The sequence below is a fragment of the Pseudochaenichthys georgianus genome, chromosome 8 (genome assembly GCF_902827115.2).
Source record: "Pseudochaenichthys georgianus chromosome 8, fPseGeo1.2, whole genome shotgun sequence".
Lineage (NCBI taxonomy): Eukaryota > Metazoa > Chordata > Actinopteri > Perciformes > Channichthyidae > Pseudochaenichthys > Pseudochaenichthys georgianus.
This window is the reverse complement of record NC_047510.2, coordinates 25980558-25995335: the sequence shown is the minus strand read 5'-3', so window position 1 is coordinate 25995335 and position 14778 is coordinate 25980558. Positions and strand designations below refer to the sequence as shown.

The following is a 14778-nucleotide window of genomic DNA, read 5'->3' as shown; positions in this document are numbered from 1 at the left end:
CGTCATTGATATAAGTCTCCATGGAAACTCTTTCCGGAGCAGACAGGGAGTACAATCGACCCCTGGGAGGGCTGGTGCCGGGATGCAGGTCGATGGCACAGTCGTAGGGCCGGTGTGGTGGTAGGGAAGTAGCCCTCGACTTGCTGAATACTTCCTTGAAGTCCAGATATTCCGGTGGAACTCCTGTAACATCCAGAACTTGGCTGGGGTTCCCCGAGCGTTGAGGCGCGGCAGCCTGTTTCAGACAGATCTGATGACAAGAGGGGCTCCATCCCAAAATGGCTCCCGTCTCCCAGTCAATGTTAGGGTTGTGGCGGCGGAGCCATGGGTAACCCAGGATAAGCGGGATATGTGGAGACCGGAGAACATGAAACTGAATAGTCTCGTGATGGTTCCCAGACAGGAGCATGTGAACGGGTACAGTCTGATGAGTCACTGTCCCCAGCAGGTGACCGTCTAAGGCGTTGGCTGGAACTGGGCGAGATAAGGGAACCCGGTCTATACCCAACTGCAGCATAAGCTCTTCATCCATAATACTCGCGTCCGAACCAGAGTCAATAAAAACTGCAAGAGCCTGAGAGCTATCCGGCAATAGCAACCTGGCGTGGCTCAATGGTCTCTGAGTGGGAACAAATCCAGGGGTTTGGCTCACCAGTATGTTCCCCATTACTGCTGAGCCTTGCCTTTTACCGGGCAGTGAGAAACGAAATGGCCGGCCCGGCCGCAGTAGAGACACAGGTTACGACGTCTGCGATGCTCACGTTCCTCCAAAGTGAGGTTGGTGCGACCCACCTGCATGGGCTCATCCCCCCCTGGTTGCGGCTCTGGAGTGAGGTGAGGAGTCGCAGCTAAACTCGGACGTCGGGGCGCCCAGGCATGTTGAACTTCCGCCGATCGTCGCTCCCGTCTCCGTGTCTGGATGCGCCGATCCATGTGGGAAGTCAGTTCAATCAACCCATCCAGTGAATTGGGCAAATCAAACGACACAAGCTCATCTTTGATGTAATCCGCCAACCCACGCAGATAGGCGTCACACTGGGCTGCAGAATTCCAGTTGCTGAGGCGGCTCCGGGTGCGAAAACTCAATGGCATAATCCACTATAGATCCATTACCCTGGCTCAGGTTCAATAGTCCTCCTGCAGCGTCTGGACCCACAGACACGGGTCCAAACACCTTGCGCAGCTCCGCAGAAAAAGCGGGGAACGAAGAGCAGGCGGGTGTTTGTTGCTCCCATTCCGCTGTGCCCCACAGTCGGGCTTTCCCAGTCAAATGATTGACCGTGAACGCCACACGAGCAGCTTCAGAAGCGAAAGTGTGTGGCTGCAGTGCAAACAGGATAGAACAGTTCGTAAGAAACGGGCTGCAGCCCTCCGGTTCCCCGGCGTAGCGCTCCGGAGTTCCCACCCGAGGCTCCGGGGTAAATCCCATCAGAGGTGATGCAGAAGCGGGTGTCGACGGCATAGGAAGAGGCGCTGGAGCGGCCACTCCTGCCACTAGCTGCTGCACAGTAGCCGTTAGCTGCTGTAGCTGCGCAGCTAAATAGGTTAGCGTCTGGTCATGTGAAGATGTAGCATGATGAGCCTCGGTGGCCAGGGCGGCTATCGAGGCTTCCTGCCTCTGGAGAGCGTCCTCAACTCTCTCGAAACGGTCTCTTGGTGAAGAGGAGTGCGCTGGGTCCATGTTCTGGCCAGATTGTTCTGTCACAGTCTTAAGGAGAACCCAAATGCAGCACTCGAGAAACCAAGGAGAATTGGTAATATCCTTTATTGGAGATTCCACTGGATCGGAGGAATACCAACCGGGCAGTATAACGCACCGGAGGACAGCGGGCAGAAGGTGAGTCAGGGACAGGCAGAGGGTCAGGGAGTAAGCGAGGCGGTCAGCGTGGATACAGGCAGGGTCGGATAACAGGCCAGGCAGGATAGTCGAGGGACAGGCAGGATCAGGAAACAGGCAGAGCAGGCAGGTCGGGGACAGGCAGGGTCGGAACCGGGTAGGCAATCTAGTGTTGAACGCGGGAGAGACAAGCATGAGGCAAAGTACAATCTGGCAAAGAGTGTGTGTCAGGTGCGAGTTTAAATACTGGCAGAAGCTAATGGGTGCAGAAGAGAAAGAGAGTGAGTTAACGAGTGGGTGTGGAAAACAGGTGAGACAGGTGAATGGAAAACTACTGGTGAATGATGGAGCAGACTATGACATGCACATATTTTCAAAAAAGCTATTTTATTTATTTTCTCCTATTTAATTTTGAAATGCAGCCCGAGAGGAACATTACACATATCCACAGTATTTTACTGTGTATCTGTATAATTAAAAGTTAATTGACAATAAATATTGTTGTTTTTGAATTGTACTTTCTTTATTTGATTGGCAGTCAGTTGTTGATTACATGCAGACGTTGATAAAGCTACAGGCTACTTCAATATATCACACTAATTCATAAAGCAAGTTAGACATGTTGATGTTCCGGACGGGGAGATTTTCTCTAACTGGACCTCGTTGAATTTTAGTTGAATACCCCTGCTATACGGTAATGCCTTCTGTGCCCTGTTATATCCCTTATGATCAGGCTACATTCAAAACAACAATTATATTGGTATTGGTTAAAATAAATTACTTCAGCTGAAGTGTCCTTGTAAAGAAGTGGTGATGTTTACTCCAAGTAATGACTAATAATGAAAATGATGTATTTCAAGTTTCTTTTTCAATACTTTGACAATAGAACTTGACCACAGTTTCTTGGGCGTAATTTATTATAATAATAATAATAATAATAATAATAATAATAATAATAATGATAATAATAATAATAATAACAATAACTTTACCAATACATTGGTAAGACACTAAAATTAAGATAGCATAAAGAAAATGTAGTTGTTTGTTAAAAAAATATAAAAAGTCATTACCTTCACTTATGTACCTCTCGCCCGAATACCCTTCAACTTCAAGAAAAAGTCTGTTTATATATGTTAACCACTTGCTTTCAATTTATGTTCAGGTTATAGGCAACCTTGTGGATTCAAATAAATTGACTTTTATCAATATACAAAATAATGCTCACTGAAGTTCATTGCTGCTTAGATTAGATCAGTGCTTCTCAAAGTGTGGTCTGCGGACCACTGGTGGTCCGTGAGTGCCCCTTAGTGGTCCGTGAGTATTTTGGTAACATTTCACATTTGAAATAAATTCATCTATTTAAGTTTTCCGCACTCTCGCGTGAATATCTCCGCAATGGAGCAAGCTTAAGTTTAACTTTCAATTGCATGATATAGCCCAGTTCAACACCTTCATCACACACGTTGCCACTTGTTTGTACCATTTTCAGGTGATTTGTAATCTATTCGAGATTAACGATGTGTTTTTGGATATTTGTGGAGTTAGGTGGTCCGCGAGTGTTTTTTTATTGGTTAAGTGGTCCTTGGTATGAAAAAGTTTGAGAAACACTGGTTTAGATTATACTTTGTGCCTCGCCCTGCCATCTAAATGGCTGCTGCTGGGCATTATGGTGGCTCAGGATTCAGGTTTGTGAGCACAGCAGAGGGTCCAATATGTGAATTTGGGTTTTTATTTATGTATCTTTCTAACCTGCATTCCAACGGGACACTTCAGAGACCTTAAAATGTAAATGTGAAATGTTCCCACCAGCTGCAGAATATTGTTATTCAGAAGGAAAAAAATCTAATTTAAAGGAATGGTCCACTCATTAGATAATTAATCAAAACTTCAGTATTTAGTGAAACGTTATGTTTAAACCATACCCTGAAGAAATCAGCGATATTCCCCGGTAAATAATGATTTTATAGCTCTTTTTTATCAAGACCTGTATATTCCGTCTGGCCGCCGCCATGTTTGCCATTTTCAGTAGTCACGTGATGGTCGTGACGTCATCCATGCGTTCACTTTGTCAACACACGGAAACATGGTGGAGTATTTCAGTTCGGACTCGTCAGCAGAGGAACAAGTTTTGACCAATGTGAAGAGATTGGATGGGGGAATTCAACCATACATATCAGTATGACAATACGACACCCTCTGTCCTTAGACCCTCACATCGTACAAGGAAAAACTTCAGAAGAAAACCTACAGTTTAAAGGGAACATGGGAGAAACCTCAGGGAGAGCAACAGAGGAGGGATCCCTCTCCCAGGACAGACAGACGTGCAATAGATGCCGTGTGTAAATAGAAAAGATAATACATTTGCAACATAGGTAGTCCAAATGTTTGGAAATGCATGTGTGTATAATGGGAAGATGATATAAGATACTATATGTATGCATGTAGTACCACCCTTGCTAGCGATTCCCTCTCTAGTTTAGCATACTCAGCTTCGTTGTCCCTGGCCATAGAATCACGATTTTATGGGGCCGGAAAAAACTGGGGTAAAATACACACTAGCCGGTACTACGCTATATGGAAAGGCCACCAAAAACTGTCCTGGCCTGGACGCTAAAGGACGTTAAAACGGGGCTAGCCGCTGCAATGGAAATGCGCTATAACATACCTTATTCTTACTCCGAGCACTACTTCTGCTCCTCCGTCGCTTCACACTTGCAGAGGGCGATTTCTCAACTGGCCGAACTGGTGTCCTGGTCGGTGATGACACCAGAAAGACCGATGGTATCTCCATTAAGTAATGGTTGTTCCATAAATCCCATGTTATGTTTTATCATACTCTCAGAGTAGTCGTCCGGAAATGTGAAATGTTCGCTGCATACATGAGCCTGTGAATCTCTCGCTTCGGGCCGGCCACATTTCGCTAGCCACTGCCTCCGAATGTACTTCTTACGCTTACCTTTTGGCAACAGATGGAACCGAGCATTCCGTGGATTGTTCCTATCAGAATTGTGGCAATATTTCGCGATACAGTGAGGCATATTTGAAGAGAGAAACTACAGTAAATAACATGGAGATCAACGTGTCTTCGAAAACCAAACGCATGGTTTACGTCACGTCCGGAAAATGGCGGCGCCCACAGTGTTGATGTTATTTCGGTATATAATCAGTTTAAAATCACTGATAATGTCATCGGATTAAAAAAAAAAAAGAGACTGGCAGAGACTGGTCTGTTTTATCGGATGATAATTATTTAAAAATGAGTGTCATGAGCATACCATTCCTTTAACAGACATTCAAAAAAGTGAATACCTTGTCAGTTAAGTTTGATTTGCAAAACACAGGGCAAAATCCTGCATGTACAACAGCTGCTAACAGCTAACAAATTATTCCAGTGACTGGTTCAAGGTTTTTTATTTGTCATACGAACATAGCTACAGTGTAGTTATGATGATAGTCACAGGCTCCTCCAACAGTGCAACACAATAAAACAGATAAACAGACAAATATAGTGCAAGTAAATAGTAAATACAAAAATAAAAATTGTTTAAAAAAGTGAAATAGTGAAATAGTACAATAAGAGTCAATATGCAAGTTATTGGAAAATGATATATTAGATAAATAGATAAATCCTTTCTAAGTAGCAGCCAGATGAATGTTATGGATGGTGTTTCAACAGTTCAGGTGTTTTTTTCAGCCTGTCCTCCTACAAAAAACGACCATATCGGTCGATTGTTCAGCAGTTTATTACGACCCAGAGTCACGTTTTAAAGTGTAGCACCTCTGGTGGTCGTGTAAGAAACAACATGCTCCCGTTGATTGCAAACGCTCAGGAGAGTTATTTATTCACAAATAACCCTCTCTGGAAAATCCTAAATTGTGCAATAGTTTGGCCATTAAAATGCTTTTTGATTAGATTTCTAGCGAGAAGTGTATATTGTACTTTTATAATCTACGTCCAGTGGATGTGTAGGATCTATAGTTTGATAGGTATTACGAAGATGATGTGAGGTCTCGCCAGGAGAACGTGTATATGCGGCAGCTTCCATGTAAAGTTAGCGTCAACCCTCACTGGGTGAAAACAGTATTTCCGGTCTCGAAGTTTTCATAATAAAACCGGAAGTATTCCCCTAGCTGTCAAATGATTACACAGTCATATCTGCATTACTCATCCACTGCGCTCAAGTCCAAGTCGAGTCTCAAGTCAGGTTGGGCAAGTTCAAGTCAAGTCGAAGTCCTAAACTTTGACAAAACGAGTCATAAACAAGTCATTATGTGTTTTTCACCAAATGTAATGACATTGATCAACAGAATAATACTTAATAATCAAATTGCTCTTTATTAGTCACATTAATAATTTAATAATCAATTTTCTCTCTGCTGGTAAAGTAACGTGTTTCTATTTTAAGAGCGAACAATAAGGTAAGGCTACCGTGGCGGTTTGATTCAGAAGGAGTTTAATGTATAAGATCCCTGATGTTAAGGTGACCAGAATGTTTATTTCCACTGTGTACAACATGTTGTAAGGGACCCACAATCTATCTCTATGCAAGGGATAATGTGCAGCCAGGCGGTCTCTATGGGGAAGAGAACACCGGCATCTAGATCCCTCTGCAGGTGGTACTTTAACTATATTTTGATGCTAATACTTTTGTACTTTTACTTGTAACATTTTGAATGCAGGACTTTTTATTGTAACCGAGTATTCCTACACTCTGGTACTTTTGTACTCAAGTACACGATCTGAAATTCTCCCACCTCTGACAGTAAATCCTGAGTGGTTACCAAAATAAAGGTAACCAAAAAAGGTTATTTTCATTTTACAAATCCTGCACTCAGCTTTGCTTTCTCCAATATCATTGAAAAGCAGCCAGATGCTGCTTATTTTTTCGGTTTTTGCTCATTTCTTGACTTTTTCCGAAGCACTTGCATTTAAATCCGTCTCCCCGTCGCTCTGTGCAGCTGGCCTGTACTACCACTACACCTGCTGTGCCCCCCACCCTTCTTTCACATAATGGTATGATCCTAGTGTGTCCTCGCATATGATTGGCCGCATGGTGGCCCAGCTAAATAAAGTCCCGCCCCTGCCTGCAAGGATTCTCAGCAAGAGTAGGAGCGGCTGAAGATTCTGCTCTCCCCAACGGGAGTCTGCTCTTCTAGCGGCAGCTCGCGATAGGTGTGTTGGAGTGGAGACCTCTGAATTAAATGATTCAAGTCACCTCAAGTCATAAGGCTCAAGTCCAAGTCAAGTCCCGAGTCATTGGTGTTCAAGTCCAAGTCGAGTCGCAAGTGTTTTGTGATTTTGTCAAGTCGAGTCTCAAGTCATCAAATTGGTGACTCGAGTCTGATTCGAGTCCAAGTCATGTGACTCGAGTCCACACCTCTGTTAGTTACACCTGAGTCAAATTCAGGGAAGGTGATTGTCAAGTACCAAAATAAACTATCCAATATATTAGACATTAAGTACTTTTTCAGACTTAATATTTATCTGTTGATACCTCCAACGGTTTTTTCTTATTCAAAAGAAGACCTTAACTTAATCAAATCAAATCAAGTTTTATTTATATAGCACATTTATAAACGATTTTTGGTCGAGCCAAAGTGCTGTACATATAATAAAAATAGCCTACAGTAGAGACACTTTACAGCAAATACAACAAGTGTAAGAGTCGGTGAGGTCCTGATAATTTATTCCGGGAAATTACTCTGACCTACTAATTGACCTGACCGAAGTTATTGAGTCTATGTAAGTTTATTGCTTGGCTCAGATCCACCAACGTCAGCAAGATCTCACCTCTATTAACCCCCCGAAGAACCAGGTTCAATTAACTGCTGTTTCAATTCAGACAACTCTCTTAAATCTGTTTAAGCGATCCCGAAGGATTTTGAAATCAGCAAATGAGGTGTGGCCCTACCTGAGTGTGAAGGTGTGGCAGGGTGCAATCTTACCTTTGTCTTTTAAGTTGTCCCAGTCCAAAAGGTGGGATCAGTTTATTTGAAGAAAAATAGGTCCAAACTAAAACAGGGTGTTTACCTTCTCTCTTTACAACATTATAATCATACTAAACTAAATGATGCTGTGATCATGTTCAAATATGAAACTTTAATTCACAGTTTTACATTTATTACCAAAATTGGAATTTCAACTGCCCAATTCAGTTGTGATTTTTAAATCTCCTGATAGAATTTAGAGGCATTTCCTCATAAATGACCGGTGATAATAAAAAGCACATTCAAACTTTCATTTTCACCCACTCAATTCACATCAATTTCATTTTTTTCCCCCGACACAGACAGCGGGAATAACATTCAAAAACCCATTCCTATCCGCATGAGTTCGGAGGAAGATTCCTCACAGGTGGCGGGACTAATATTCATACACACATCTCCCATCAAATCATTCCACTCAGTTCACAAAGAAATTCACTCAGCATTCAACCAAGACATTTTGAGAGATATTTACCAAGTCTGAGAGAACCTTACCGAGAGCTATTAACCCAGCTCTGAGGGCCAGAGCCTACCGAGAGAGAGAGAGCATACCAGGGGAACCTCCCTCTCTCTTTCGCTCCCTCCAAAAAGCCAGTCTCTTTATGCTCAAAAAACCGGATAGAAAACCCCAAAAACACCTCCTCCATACCCAACCAATGAAAGAAAACTGGGCATGGCCACTGATGTACAGGACTGGACATATTCTATTGGCTATGGCATAAGACACACCTTCCCATGTTTGTGTAAAAAAGGACATGACCAGACATATTCTATGGCTATGACATAACCACCTTTTTGAGGCCTCAATGTATTTCTCCTTAAGTCCGGAGCCCCCCTCCCTGTGTACTGCTGTGAGAGGAGAGGGAAGAAACTGCCTACTCTCTTATCAGAGAGTAAGGCATAAATCATTATAGGCCTTACACTCAATTTAACAAACCACTTGTGTTTTGTTTATACTGTAAATATAGAAAAACCTAAAATATGAAGCATTTTCATTGTGGGTTATACAAGAATATAATTGATTATATTTGATTATAACTAACTTTCGTTTTAAGTATTCAAAATACTATGAAGATCTCAACACAGGACAGATTGTTCAGAATATCAGTATGAGAAAAACGACACCCTCTATCCTAAAGTATTCTTTAATGTTTAAATAAAGCCTTATTAGTTTGTCTGTTTTGCACATCCTCCTGTTAATATCTTTGCACGTCCTGCACTAAACTGTTTTATTGTAGAGATCACTACAGTATCTTCTTGATATTTTCTATTCTATATTTCTATCATTCTAATTTACCCCTATTTTGTATGTAGGATACATATTTAAATGCAAATATAACATTCAACAATAAAATTAAATAACGTGCTTTAACCACTAGGCGGTGCGGGTTAAAAAACCAGTGGTCTAGTTAATAAAACATAATAATATCAGCTATTGAAAAATTCTGATTCCATAGATGTGTCTCCCATCACCCATAACCCCTGACTATTCTCTCAACTCAGTATATTACATTCTTTAATTCAAAGAAAATCAGTAATATCTTTAAAAACTACAAGTCCCGTTCAATTAATTCTGTCCTTTCCCCGCTCAGAGACCCAGGTCGTCGCACGCATCTCTGCTTGTTTAGCTGACATCTCTCAGTGGATGTCCGCTCATCATCTCAAGCTCAACCTTGACAAAACTGAAGTGCTTTTCCTTCCGGGAAAAGATTGTCCCTCTCTTGACCTAACTATCAACATCGGCCCCTCTGTTGTTTCCCCGACTCAGACTGCAAGGAATCTGGGTGTTATCCTAGATAACAACCTGTCGTTTACTGCAAACATCGCTGCTACAACCCGCTGCTGCAGATACATGCTTTTCAACATCAGGAAGATACGCCCACAGCTGACCCAGAAATCGATGCAGGTTCTGGTCCAGGCTCTCGTCACCTCACGCCTAGACTACTGCAACTCCCTCCTGGCTGGTCTACCTGCATGTGCCATCCGACCTCTGCAGCTCATCCAGAATGCAGCGGCTCGTCTGGTCTTCAACCTTCCAAAATTTTCCCACACCACGCCGCTCCTCCGCTCCCTCCACTGGCTTCCGGTAACTGCTAGAATCCACTTCAAGACACTGGTACTTGCGTACCATGCTGCGAATGGATCTGGCCCTTCCTACATCCAGGACATGGTTAAACCGTACACCCCAGCACGTGCTCTACGTTCTGCATCAGCCAAACGGCTCGCTGCACCCTCGCTGCGAGGGGGACCCAAGTTCCCATCAGCAAAAACACGTGGGTTTGCTATCCTGGCTCCAAAATGGTGGAATGAGCTCCCCATTGAAATCAGGACCGCAGAAAGCTTACACACCTTGCGGCGCAGACTGAAAACTCATCTCTTTCGCCTCCACCTCGAGCGATAGAATTACTAACAAAGAACTGCTAACAGAGCACTTATATACTAATAAAGGACTGGCTTAGCCAGTTGAGCAGCACTTGAAACGATTGGCTCTTTGAAACCTGATGTTCTTATATGATTCTGTTTTCCTCAAGGTTGTGTCTTCCTGGTCGAATGTACTTATTGTAAGTCGCTTTGGATAAAAGCGTCAGCTAAATGCAATGTAATGTAATGTAATGTAATATTAGCTATATCCTATCCTATATAAAATAATAGGAGTTATTAGAGGATTAGTTAGATAGATAAACGTTGAAAAAATATCAGCAAACCACAATGGCTAGGAGCCCCTTAGCAAAACACATGTCAAAGGAACAACAGCCTTCCAAAAAAATTACCTTGAAGAATTTATCAAAACATGATTTCTCCGAAACCGGAGGCAATGCCAAAATAGAACAACAATAGAATAAGAATTACATGTATTTCACAACACCATCCTGTAAAGACTGCAGGTCAATTGTCCAAACAGATTCTACCCTCTCTACACTCACAAATGTGTACCCTTTTATGTTTTGTTATCTTTACTATTTCTTTTGTGAGTATATCCGTCTCGACCACATGTGTAAGAACTTAAAAAATTAAAACTACTAATACAAATTACAACATATGTTTTCTCTTATCAGTGGTGAATCTTGTTGTCTTGGTTTTACAGAGACTCATAACTACAGAAGACACAGTTATTTTGTATATCTTTCATCAACATAATTGTTTGTGTTTGTATTATGAAATAATATAATAATAGCATCATGTAACCGTTTTTTATTGAATTACAAGTTCACCACTCACTGCTTAATATGACTCCCTGCAGTGTGAGGCTTATGTCATTAGCATTGAAATGTGAAAAAGTTGCTAAATGACTAGGACAATGTCAGCATAGGATAAATGTATTTTACGGTATAATTTTGATCAGTGTAAAAATAATCAAAGAGTAAGTAAAGGTGCAGATAAGAATTGAGGTCTTCTGCCTTAATCAGAGTTGGTTTCACATTCGCTTGTAAATGTAGATGACTCGTTGGCAGGAAGGACAACGGTGCTCCACATCTTGACAGGAATCAACGCAGAATGGTATAAAACAGCAAATAAAACACCTGTAGGAGGAAACAACGTCAATTATAACTCTACAATTAACAACAGTTCTTAAACGTCCCCTATTATACTGTTTTTCATCAATATATAGGTCTCAGATATATACAAAACATGTCTCTGAAGTGTTTGGCTCGAAATATCAAACGGATCATTGTAGCATCCCATAATCCCCTCTGTTTCAGCCCTGTTTCTAAAGTGCTGATTCTCTGTCTGTTACTTTAGATGAAAATAAGGAGCCCCTCCCCACGCCCCTCTGAGAGATATTTGGTTAAAAAACCCACAGTGGTGCTCTAGGAGGAGATTCAGGTGATAAGGTGGGCACGTCTTACCTTGGTTGGTGATTGGCTAATGGTTACACAAACCAAAAATTGTTATGACATCATAAAGTGGCTAAAATCTGATCAGCTCATTTTCAGACAGGTTTTTATATAAATGGATCAGGACAAAAAGTGAGCGAATCTTTTTTCCTGAACATTTCAGAATCTATTTACACAGAGGGGACACATGTTTATTTATAAAAGACACGAAAAAGTGGATTTTGCATGATAAGTGACCTTTAAAGGAGGATATTCTGGTGTGTTTCAGAAACATTTCCCCCCCATAAAACAGACACTACAAGAAAATATTGTTGTTTTTACCCAAAGAGGGCGAGGCCAGCACAGATAGCCCAGGTCATCGGGCCTGCTGTGTGCTCCATCCTGGTGATCACTGACTGCCGGCAGTGCGGACAGACAGTTTGTCCTGGGACATCACGTAGTACATGTCCTACTATCACGTGAGTCACTGAGGATGACAAATGCACAAATTGCTTAAAAATAGTACAATGCCCCATTTCTCACAGCAATATTTGATCATTGAAAACCAGTAGCAATACATTGAATATTTTTTAAGAGTTACCTATTTCATTTTTGTAACACATCATTTCGTAATCCGTGTTCCAGCCAGCTAGGCGGATATATTACATTATTACATTACATGTTAGACACTTTTATCCAAAGCGACTTACATACTCAATACTGTGGACAATTCCTACAGGAGCAATTTGGGGTGAAGTGTCTTGCCCAGGGACACAACGACATGCTGATTGCAGTGGGGTTTGAACCTGTGCTCCCCTTATCCGAACACCAACGCACTAGACCACTGCGCCACAGCCGTCCCTATATATCCTTTGTTTCTGTAGAATTTCCATTTTTGGGCATTCATTCAAAGATTTGAGAATACAATTGACTGAATGCATTGAATCAACATGACCAGCAGAGGCTGCTAATAGAACACCATCTGTATTTGGTAAGGAGTTGCTGTCACCCAACCATAGAGGGTATTTATAGTAATATATTATAGATATTTTTAGTAATGGAAAGCTCAGATTTTACTCATAGTGTAGAATGAAACTGAGAGACAGTAACATGAAAAATATCTAAATGTGTGTTAATCTGACCCATCCTTCATTAAACAAGCCCACTGTCACCTTATTATGTTGTTATATGTATTTATATTTGGAGCTAACCTAAAGAAGTTCTTTAACTGGAATAGCTTACATCTGTTGCCACAAAAAAAGACAGTGGACAATAGCTTTTTGTTCTGCACATCCGAAACAAATGAACTATTCTTCTGATAACTTTGGTAGGAAACTGAAGACTTCACCAACTGACTCTGAGGCTCTGTGCAGGGGCAGTTCTAACTCCACAAGCTGGAACAGAAACATGTTCACTATCTGTATGTGTATTGTGTTTCACATAGGACAGATTGTGCTTGGTCTCACCTGTTGTGGCAGGAACAGCAGTGGCTGGAGTATAGACAACATCTGCAGATGAAACAACATTTATCAAATCAGGAAAGTCAGATCAGAGCAGATATTTCTTTAAATCACCTTTACCGTACTTTAAGTACTGTATTATTATATTCATAGCATAAAGCGCATACAAGTGCAATAGTGGTAATCTAATTTATTTATATTTTGGGGATTTTGATCTATCATTGTATACATCACGTTTTGCTTTTTTGGTGTTTAAGTATATAAAATGTTCTGTTAAGGCTTTACAAAGCAAGACATTATTATACGCACATTTTTTTCTCACTAAGGAAAGATGTTAAAGGGGCTCTTTTATGCTACATTTCAGAAGTCATACTTGCATGTCGTCATAACAAAAGGGTATTCCCTAAAGAAAGGTCTTTCACTGTGTAGTGCAACTTCAACTGACTGTTTATCTTTAATAATGCACCGTTTATTTATATTATACAGTGTTTCCAGCACAGAGGCAGCACTGCAAGCCTTCAATCTGAAAGTGTATGAGGAATGTTTGACAGTGTCCTTATGTCAGAGCAAGAGCAGATTTTAAACACGGTGCTACGGAGGTTAAGAAAACAATGTCCATCCATTGGGAATGTTTCATCCCAAAAGTGCTTTATTTGTCTCTGCAGAACCTCTTTTCACCCTCTGTCTGAAACTAGAGTCCTCTCTGATTGGTTAGCTGGCCGGCTCTGTTGTGATTGGTCAATAGCTTAGAGATGTCCCGCCCCTAAGCCTGTCATGCATAATGTGAAGGAGCGCTAGCCAATAGAAAAACCATAATAGGGCCCCTTTAAATTGTGTTGTTGGTCTCAAATAATCCTGGGCAAGGTTAGGAGGACATTAAAAAAAGTATCATCTTTGAAAGCAGTATGGCAGACACAGACCTCCCTGGTACATGGGTGGGGGCGCTGCGGGGTAGTAGCCCGGCTGAGCGTGCTGCCCTGGCTGAGCGTACGGCCCTGGCTGAGCGTGCTGCCCTGGCTGAGCGTACGGCCCTGGCTGAGCGTACGGCCCTGGCTGAGCGTACGGCCCTGGCTGAGCGTACGGCCCTGGCTGAGCGTGCTGCCCTGGCTGAGCGTGCTGCCCTGGCTGAGCGTACGGCCCTGGCTGAGCGTGCTGCCCTGGCTGTGGCATTGCACCGCCATAGTTCATAGGCGGCCCAGGGTAAGGTGGAGCTTGTTGCTGTGGTGGGTATCCTTTTTCCATCTTCAAAAAATGTACTGCGGATGAGAAAAGGGTATTTTTGTTGGTTAATCAAAAGGCTCTAAGTCTTAAAGGTAGTTATAAACATAAAATGCATTGTATTGCTGCCACGAAACACAGTACAGCACAAACAGTATGTGAACACTTTTCATTACATAGTGGTATAGTGTGCATAGTGCAGAGTGTGATGAAAAGCTTGTGAAGTAGGGTATGCTTCGATATGCATGGTTTAACATTGTACTACTAAGATTACTGTTGTATCTAGAAATTGTCATTTTATTATTTTTATTTTTATAAATATTATAACAGGTTAAAGGAAAAGGGAAATGAAATAGTTTACTGAATGTTTGTTTCATAGGTCTTGAAGCACATCCTCCAACTTATGTCACGCATAGTTTACATATAATGTCAACAAAAAGGTTACAGTCTTAAAAAAGGA

The 14778-nt window shown here is 41.9% G+C and overlaps 1 protein-coding gene across 1 annotated transcript; it reads right to left on the bottom strand.

The window, feature by feature from the left end:
* Nucleotides 1-10592: 10592 nt before the first annotated feature.
* On the bottom strand, nt 10593-14380 carry LOC117451500 (lipopolysaccharide-induced tumor necrosis factor-alpha factor homolog). The gene is made up of 4 exons (XM_034089827.2): nt 14021-14380; nt 13107-13148; nt 11983-12127; nt 10593-11346 (listed from the first exon to the last, which is right to left on the bottom strand). Exons 1-4 carry the CDS (start codon nt 14340-14342, stop codon nt 11241-11243), a joined length of 615 nt encoding a protein of 204 aa, XP_033945718.1. The 5' UTR covers nt 14343-14380; the 3' UTR covers nt 10593-11240.
* Nucleotides 14381-14778: the final 398 nt, after the last annotated feature.